The sequence below is a fragment of the Anarhichas minor genome, unplaced genomic scaffold (assembly GCF_050575085.1).
Source record: "Anarhichas minor isolate MPS153535 unplaced genomic scaffold, ASM5057508v1 ptg000014l, whole genome shotgun sequence".
Lineage (NCBI taxonomy): Eukaryota > Metazoa > Chordata > Actinopteri > Perciformes > Anarhichadidae > Anarhichas > Anarhichas minor.
In genome coordinates this window covers 11,876,916-11,886,866 of record NW_027466460.1, presented here as the reverse complement: position 1 = coordinate 11,886,866, position 9,951 = coordinate 11,876,916, and the positions used below count along the sequence as shown (strand labels likewise).

At 40.1% G+C, this 9,951-nt stretch overlaps 1 protein-coding gene across 1 annotated transcript; it reads right to left on the bottom strand.

Annotated features, from left to right (window-relative positions):
• Positions 1–3,481: 3,481 nt before the first annotated feature.
• sfrp2 (secreted frizzled-related protein 2) lies at positions 3,482–4,909 on the bottom strand. The gene is made up of 3 exons (XM_076092040.1): positions 4,408–4,909; positions 4,099–4,179; positions 3,482–3,786 (listed from the first exon to the last, which is right to left on the bottom strand). The coding sequence occupies exons 1-3, from the start codon at positions 4,907–4,909 to the stop codon at positions 3,482–3,484; spliced, it is 888 nt and encodes a 295-aa protein (XP_075948155.1).
• Between the last annotated feature and the right edge of the window lie 5,042 nt (positions 4,910–9,951).

The window sequence follows — 9,951 nt, the reverse complement described above, 5'->3', positions numbered from 1 at the left end:
CCCTAATCGATCAAAAAGACAATTATTTCACAAGTTTTCTGAAATGTTTCAATATGCAAATGCAGCATTATCTTATGAAAGATGTGCTAATTTGCATTATACATTTTGAAGACACTACAGGTAAATATGGTAAAAATGTTAAAGAAACGATATCACAATGAAACTTCCCTAGTTGATAGCTTACATTAAAAACAAGTATATTCTGTATTATAAATTTTCCGAAATGTGATGTTTAAATATGCAAATGAGGCATTATCTAACGCTAACGTTTGGTGAATTTAGGAGAAATATGAGGACCCAAATAGACAAAGTGTAGTAAAATAAACCCCGAAATGTCTATTTCAGATGTTTTCTTTCCACTAGTCTGAGAGAAGATGCAAAAATATGAAAGCAAAATAGTCCAAAAATCTCCAAACGGACAAGTCCCCCTTAACTGAGAATTAATCACCAACACTTTTGATACTCAGCAAATACATAAGCAGATTGATTTGGACATCTAAAAGAATGAGGTTTATGGCCTAAATTCAATAAATGTGCCTCTTGGCATCTTCTTCCACAGTAAAAAGTATACATGTAATGTGTTAAAAGCCTCAGGCCTCATTCAGATTCACAGTAAGTGAACAATACAAGAATTTGCCACAGTCCTCCAAGTACTGAAAAACAAATGGCCATCAGGAACATAAAATAAGTGCCATGCGTTTCTCAAAAATGATTGGTCAAAAATATAAAACCCTTTGTTTGAAAATACAGGCAAGCATGAAAAGCGTAGATTCAATAAATCATTGAATGTACACTACGCTTACAGGTCAAGCTTCATGTAGCATGATAAGCCTGGTATTTCTGGGCCAATCATTCCATAATGTCACATGACGGCTCCAGAGGTGAGTCATTGAGGTCACATGGAAGTCGTGTAACAATTGTCAGAGCCACATGAATCAAGGTGTGAAGTGTGTAAAACCAGAGAGTAGCTTCAGTAAAACTTCCCTAATCGATCAAAAAGACAATTATTTCACAAGTTTTCTGAAATGTTTCAATATGCAAATGCAGCATTATCTTATGAAAGATGTGCTAATTTGCATTATACATTTTGAAGACACTACAGGTAAATATGGTAAAAATGTTAAAGAAACGATATCACAATGAAACTTCCCTAGTTGATAGCTTACATTAAAAACAAGTATATTCTGTATTATAAATTTTCCGAAATGTGATGTTTAAATATGCAAATGAGGCATTATCTAACGCTAACGTTTGGTGAATTTAGGAGAAATATGAGGACCCAAATAGACAAAGTGTAGTAAAATAAACCCCGAAATGTCTATTTCAGATGTTTTCTTTCCACTAGTCTGAGAGAAGATGCAAAAATATGAAAGCAAAATAGTCCAAAAATCTCCAAACGGACAAGTCCCCCTTAACTGAGAATTAATCACCAACACTTTTGATACTCAGCAAATACATAAGCAGATTGATTTGGACATCTAAAAGAATGAGGTTTATGGCCTAAATTCAATAAATGTGCCTCTTGGCATCTTCTTCCACAGTAAAAAGTATACATGTAATGTGTTAAAAGCCTCAGGCCTCATTCAGATTCACAGTAAGTGAACAATACAAGAATTTGCCACAGTCCTCCAAGTACTGAAAAACAAATGGCCATCAGGAACATAAAATAAGTGCCATGCGTTTCTCAAAAATGATTGGTCAAAAATATAAAACCCTTTGTTTGAAAATACAGGCAAGCATGAAAAGCGTAGATTCAATAAATCATTGAATGTACACTACGCTTACAGGTCAAGCTTCATGTAGCATGATAAGCCTATATGTTCAATGGTATACGCCACTGGAAAAAAAAAGAAGCTATGAATACAGTGTGTTGCAAAAACATCACCACCAAATGCCTTATATGCATCCAAGTATTACCAAGACCAGATTTGACTGACTTCCACTAGATGGCGGTGTTTCATCAATAATACATACTGTCGGTTTATTTTCATTATTCAAACTGACAATGATTAATTTCTTTATTTGAGAGTGTATTGATTTCTTGCCACACACACACACACACACACACACACACACACACACACAATGAAATGAGTCATTTCAAAACATGATGTTGGCAGCTTTTAATAGCTGGAAACTATACAAGAATAAAAGCAAGTATTTGATATTTACACAGTAATACTTTCAAAAATACTTTTTACATTGCACACACACGCACGCAGGGCCACTCGATTATATGCGCCTAACAAGTTACTGCTCATCAAATCAACGCTACCAACCAAAACTCAGATATTCATCCTCTAATAAAACCAAAATAACAACTTGTGTCACTCATCAAACAACAGCGTGAAGAAGAAAACCCAAACTCAACATAAATGTTTAACTGAAATATGAAAGCCTGGAGTAGAAAAATATTAAGTTTTATCATACTGGGGTAGATAAGTATGCAGGGACTCAAGTACAAAAATATTACCAAGAGTATTAAAATGAACAGGAAGAGAATATAGCCAGCTATCTCTCGTTTTTTGCTTGAGAAAACGGTAGGAATACAAAAACACTAACATTATATTTGTCTTTGAACATCACACTACACACACTGGGATCACAACGTCACTTACTATGCAGCACACAATATGAATCATTAACTATTTATGTTGAACTATGACTTCAAACTCATAGTTGTTTAATCATTTAAGGCCTTTGACCCTTGTGATGTCATTTGTTCCTTTTAGGAGTTTTACATGATCCTTAACAAACAACTGCTGATGATTTCATCTTGTTTGAGGAAGTCCCCATAAAAAAATAAAAAAAGTTTCATCTTTAGGTTATGATGAAAAAAAATCCCAGGGAAGAAAACGTTTTAAACTCACCCCCGGAACGCAGGAATTAATAGTAAGCCACATCTGCCAATCGTTTTTTAATCCTGAATTCAAAACTCGGCTAGTTTTCCCTCTAACCATGTAATTAGTGATCCTTTACACCTTGGATGCCAGCTGAGTGCAATTAAGGAGGTGACAGCAAAGGCAGCTCCCCAGGAGAGGACGCGCCACTTTTAATACGGGCCACTGGGGGTCGCTCACTACTCACTAAGTGCAAAATGAATGGGAGTCAATGGATGAAAACAAAAATCTCATATTACTACAATTTAAGGGACTTTTTTTTTCTCCTACACCATACTCACTTCTGTACCAGATGTAAATGTGTGCCCTGCTCAGAAGAAGACATGGCCAATCTGTGTGATTTAGCCACTTAAAGATTAAGAATATTGTGGCCTCAATGGTGAATGTAGCTTGAATGTATCACCATGTCACCTTTCGGAACATGAAAATCCAAAAGAATTTTAATTGTAGAGTTTTTTTTTTACCAGCAGACATGCTTTATATTGCCAATTTTTTGGAAGTGGAACAAAGAAACATCTTTGCTGGAATCTAGATAGGAATCTATGAACCATAATAGCAACTTTTGTGACAACTGGTGCTTCCTAGCACTGCAGCTTGCGGATGCTGCGGGAAATCCTCTTAAACTCTCGCTGTCCCTTCTGCCAGCGCTTCAGCGAGGTGATGACCAGATGGCCGTCCATCTTCTGGCCCATGACCAGGTAGGCAGCGTGGATGTCGTTCATCTCCTCACAGATGCACTGCAGGCCGTCTTTCAGCCACAGCACCGTCTTCCTCAGGTCACGCTCCGTCACGCCGTTCAGCTTGTAAATGGTCTTGCTCTTGTTCTCCGGCACTATCTTGGTGTCCCCGTTGATGTAGGAGATCTCTTTAACTTTGATCTTCAGAGCTTGGTGCAAGCAAGAGAGAAAATTATTGGATTTGTTTTCACAAAATCTGTGTGAAGATCATCTTTTTTGACTTTTTTGAGCCCCATGAGAAGGCCTATTTATGGTTTAGTGCTAAAACGCATGCCATAGTAAAAGGTGAATAGAGAAATCCTGGTCACAATACACATTCTTTCTTTGCACTTTTTAGTGAATGAAACACATTTAGCAGTGAAGTTTTCCTGAAACGTCCTGGAACCTCCATTCATGACCTCTTGGGGCCTCTGAGCTCCACCTTGAACTAATGAAATAGGTGGGGGGGGGGGGGGACTTACCAAAGTCATTCTTACACAGGTTGTCAACAATTTCGTTGTCATTTTCATCCGTTTCCTTGCAAGCGTCACACACCCTGGGCACTAAAAGAGAAGTTAGATTAGGTGAACATGATATCATCTACCACATTTTAACCGTAAATTACCTAAATAAGTAGGACAGACACATCCAGATGTTACCACAGTGGACGGTGGTGCAATAAATGGACGGATAAGCGAATTATATTTATACACCACGAAATTAATTTGGCATTTACGCACAATACTTGGGGGGCCAATTTGCTCCTAAGACACAGTTTAACGAAACCATACCTTCTTTGGTGGCTGGCACAAAGTTGTCGATGCCTGCAGGCGGTATGCACAGGTCATTGTCGAGTGGGAAACGGTCGCAGTCCAACATCTTTGGCCAAGGGAAGCCGAACGCGGACATCACGGGCTCGCAGCCGTTCTTGACGCTCTCGCACAGAGACCTGCACGGCTGTATGGGCTCGTCCAAATCGTCCAGACAGACGGGAGCGAAAAGGGAGCACAGGAACTTCCTCGTGTCGGGGTGACATTGCTTCTGGACCAGAGGGATCCAAGACGAAGCTTGCTGCAGAACTTCATTCATGGTTTCGTGTCCGAGCAGGTTCGGCAGGCGCATCTCCGTGTACTCTATGTCGTTGCACAGGAGGAGATTGGCCGGAATCGGCTTGCAGTTGCTCTTTTTGTAGAATAACTCATGCTGTCCGAAATTGTACAATCCGTGGATAGCTTCCATGCAGGGTATTGTCATCACCCACAACACTGTCACTGTCGAAATAAAGGCCCTCATTGTTTTGCACGTAAAACCTGCAAAATGTAAACGCCTAATCAGGGCTGCTGAGCATCAGTCAGCGTGGATGGAGTCTCTGTCAGTGGCCAGCAGCTACTGTAACAAGAGGTTTTCTTCCAGGCATGTCTGGGAGGAGTCTGCATGCTGTGCGTATAAACCGTTTCTCCATTCAGCACTTGGTTTCCTCATATCGGGTGAAGATAAATGTGTCTCCTTAGTCCCCCCCCCCCACACACACCAAAAAGGCCCAAATTCTCGCGTGTTGCTCCTCTGGGTCTCACAGGTATTTTATTTTGATTTCTAATTATAGCTCATAGTATTTTATCACCAGACGTTTTGTTTCCCCCCCCCACAATTCCCCCCTCTATTTCATCTCCTGCCCCTTCGTGGAAATCACAACAAAACTTGTCTGACAGGTTTTCCTCATTACGCCCAGATCAACAGCAATATATCCTGAGTGATCCCTTAACGTGCTGCTTTTAGCCCCGTGCTGTAAATAGTTGGGAGATGTTGTCAGAAGGGGCATTTAGCTCAGTTCAGTGGAGCGTTAATTTTCCATCATTAGGGGGTTCAGCGGGGAAATCCTCTGGGCAGGTCTGCAGGTTCATGAAATATTGTTTGCCCTGGTGTGAGAAGCAGACCTCCACTCAGCACACCCAGGGGTGAAACCAAATCTGCAGCTCTGGCTCCTATCCGTTCTCAGACCCCCTTGAGCTACGGTCTGGTCTGCAGACAGCAGTGTGTTTCTTCTCAGGATTGACCCTCTTGCTCTAAAAATGAGCACTTAAATCACGCATGTGATGTATGTGGAATTTCTAGCTAAAAGGGTCAGTTCACCCAAGTTACAGAAACATATTTTCCCACTTACCCCTGTGGTACCTGTGGTTTCTAGATATTCAGATAGTTTTGGTTTTACTGACACAGATTTAGAGACATGTGTCATTGAGACTTCTGCTGCCACGTCCAACGAAACAAAAGCTACATTATATCAATTGTGGTTCTATTTTCCAGAAGTAATGCATTGATCAGCATATTCTAAAACTCATCTGGAGTGAAAAGTATAGCCTCACATGTTGATTCCTGTATCATAAGTCTCTCAGAACCTCCTCAGCTGTTGGTTCAGTCATTCACAAAGGTTATGAGTCACTTGTTTTCAGTAGTGGGTGAAAATAATTTGAATAGAAAGCGCAGTTGTAGTTTATTTTCTCTGAATTAAACCTGTGATTAGAGTTTATAGCTCTAGGTGTGCCAAATTTCTTTTAGCGGAACTGAACAAAGACGGTCGTTTTGGAAAGAGGCCTGGCTTCTTTTTCTTTCCATCGGAAAACAAGCCAGAACGTATTTTTTAAAGAGAAGATTGTGAACCTGGCATATAAATGGTGTTTTATGAATAAAGTGCTGCACCCTGAAATGAGGTGTTTGATTGTTTTGTCCACGTAGGTACGGTAAGTGTTTCCTGACTCCTTAACAAAGGAGCCTGAAGCATCATCTCATGATGAATCAACCTTATTGTCTGTTGACATCATCATAAATATATATTGCTCACACCCAGAGACTGAGAGGCTACTGTACATGAGAGCAAAACAGCAGTAAGAGTGCATGTTGTAACGGCTACAATACTTATTTCCAGTATGACTTTGACTAATTATCTTCACCAGGAGAATCATGCCATCATCATTTGCACGCACGCGTGTCCGTGAGTGAGTGTGCACCTCTGTATCTGTCCACGCCTAATCTCCAATTCTGCTGCAGCAAACACAGCATAATATTTTGGGGTGCCTAAAACAAGGCTATGAGAGCAGTGAGACTGAATCTCAGTAGAGTTGCAGGAGCGTAAGAGTTGGCAAAACTCATGACTTGTGAGTGTGACGTCTTTCACGATGCACGCAGTGATTTGATCCACAGGTCATCGCTTCGAGAAAATGTCTTCCAAGCTTAACCAGGATTGAGCTGGCATTCAGAGCGAAAAACAAGGGGCTGCGTTGGTGGGGGTTGTGTTGCTTCAGGTCCTAGCGAGACATGAAATACGATCCAGGAAGTGCAGCTTGAGTGACAGATCCATGAGTTTGAAGGATTGTTAGATGCCAAAAACACTGCACAGCGGTTTGTAATACTCTGAGACAGAATGATGTCATTCTGAAAAGTTAATGCGGTGGCAATTATCATTTGTCACAATGATTTCCCGCTGCAGCACCAGATCGAATGAAATGAATGCGGATGAGAGGGTCTGAATGCGGCCTAAGAGCGCTGGAGGAGAGACCTCACTGGCTCTTCAGTCTGTGTCAGAGGTTTAACTTGTTTTTACAGGGCAACTCTCCCCCTCTTATTCCCTTTCCTTCAAAGTGCGCTAATTCTATTCAGGTCTCTGTAGAAACACTTATACGGCCATTTAAGGGCTCGAGCCCCCTATTAACCTGCAACTGGACTCCCTTTAGCCGAGCAGCGGGTCAGCTGGCTAAACTGTGGTGTGGCAGGTCACATGCTAACCTTTCTTGGGCCACTAAATGTGATCAGCTGTAAACACACTCTTGGGCTGTGTGTGCAAACTCTTTTGGGACATGCATTGGGGCGTTATATATTATATATATAAAACATTTGTGGTAAGGTAGTCGGAGTGATAGATCCTCCGGATACTTCAGCTCATCTTTTATGATTACAAGAAACAAAGACTACAAATCATGGAAATAGACTGCAGCTAGGATTGGATAAAGCCTTACCAAGCTTAAGGTTTTATACCTCTAAACACAGATAACATCCAGTTTTCATTAACAATACGGTTTCACAGACAGTTAAGGTCCCGGGATAGAGGTAAGCTGATCCTCGGCCTGTGCCTAAAGTCACCCCAGCAGGTTTTCATTACAACTCTGTGTGAAAATGAGACGCAGCTTGTCGGACCTAGTGGTCCATCTGTTGCCCCTTCGTTCTTTGTCTTTCCCCTCCACTACCATTAACCCTTCACCCTTTTCTTTCATTTTTTTCATAAAGAAATCAAGGGCTACACTACTGTCAAAAACAATCACAGGATGTATGGTGCAGGTTTAAAAGAAAGCCAAACCCAAGTGGGAATGTTTTGAGGAATCAATATATTAAGACTCATCGCTCAGTATGATGATCATCAAAGCAGTCTGCTATAATGTAAACCAAACCATCTCTGTTTTGTTTGAAAGTCTTGTGTCTTAGCAGATTCCCCATTGTCCCATTTGTATGCAGACAGGCTACCCAGCTCCATGCAGGATCTTTGGATGATTTGGACAAAATGACATTTCATAATAACAGATTAAAAGACAGGTCTGGTGATAGTCTATGTTTTTCATAGTGTCAACAAATCCAAAACCGACAATGAAGTGAACGAGTATTGTCTGTCTGGTTTAATCTTATTCCTCTGTGTTGAACTGTGAAGACCTTCATTCTTGAACAAAAACTATTAAAAACCACAATGTTGCACTGCGTGAAATGCTCCTTCAATGCCATGAATATGGACACTTTAGTTTATTTTGAATCAACATATGAAATCCTACTGCCATAAACACGCTACTGCACCAAATGTGTATTAATCTGCAAATGAAAATAGTCAGAAATACACAATCTAATCCTGTTTGAGTAATGTTGACTAAAAACTTCAGTGTCCAGCTGCTTTAGAAAATGACTGAGCCTCTTTTAAAAATACAACTACATTTTTAAAGATAAATTTCTTCAGTATGAATGAATGGACTTTGGGCTGAGTGACATAGTTAGGCTAGAAAAGTCGGAGAGCATTGAGAGACAGAACAATATAATGTTAGTTTTGGCTTTTTAAGTAAAATATAGAATAATGCCAGTCTCAACCTATAAAGGAAAAACTAATTTGCAGTCTACCTTCATTGGTCTGAGATCTCTTAGACGTGATTGTGCTGAATCACTGCCAGGCTATAGGACAGACTCCGTGAAGATGGTACCTTTACAGAAATGGTGTTATCTGCCTGATAATAGGGATTATTTAGTAGCCCAGAATGGAAAAAGAAACACAATCCTTCACTATTAGGACCACTAGTCTTCATCTTCCACGGCCCCTTGACTGCCAACTAATCAATCATACAGCTCTGAACATTGTCTTGAAGTGCACTAATGAGCTTGTTAACTTCAATCACTCCTTCTACATGGACATTTGGGAAAGAATGTATCCCATCCAAGAGGAATTAATCTCATTAGAGCTCCAGAGACATATAGATTGTGCCTGCTTGGCGTAATTGATGTTCCTATTGTACAGGTCTAATTGACTCAGTATGGGGTTTCAGAGCAGCTGTGGGACACGTAGACGACTCTACCAGACTTGGGAAGAACCACATGTATATTAGAGATGTGGGGCACTGTACGTAGCAGTGGACAACTATGTGGAGAGATGTATTCTCTGTAATGTTAGAAATATTTAACGTTAAGTGATCAGCCATTTAGGCGTCATGGAAAGCAATAATTTGACATAATGCTTATTTGGATTTATGCAGAGATTAAGATGAAAAGATCACAGAGGTGGAAGAAGAACTCAGATCTTTTACTGAAGTAAAAGTAGCAAAACCACAGTGTTAAAATACTCTGTTACAAGTAAAAGTCCTGAATCCAAAATCTTACTTAAAGGTGCTCAATACTTAATTCAGAACATATCTGTTGCCTCACATGGCACGCACGTAAACAAAGCAAAGAGAAACTCAGATAACAACACACACAGAGGGAGAGGGACTTCATTCTCCGCTCAGGTTGTATAACTCTTCTATAACTTGACAGAGCAAATAGTGCTTTGCTGCTATATTAATACTCACTTTCCAATTTAGCCCCTTTAAAGTACCAAAAGCAAAAGTTGTCATTACGCAGAATGCCCCATTTTCAGAATAATATATGTAATGGAATATAATTAGTGATGCGTTGATGTGTAAGCATCAAGAATGTTGCAGCTGCTAAAGGTGGAGCTAATTATAAATACTTACTTTAGGCTACTGCTTGGTAGATAAACTTATAATAACACATCATAATTTATTCGTTGATGTATATGTACAGTATAATGTGGTGGA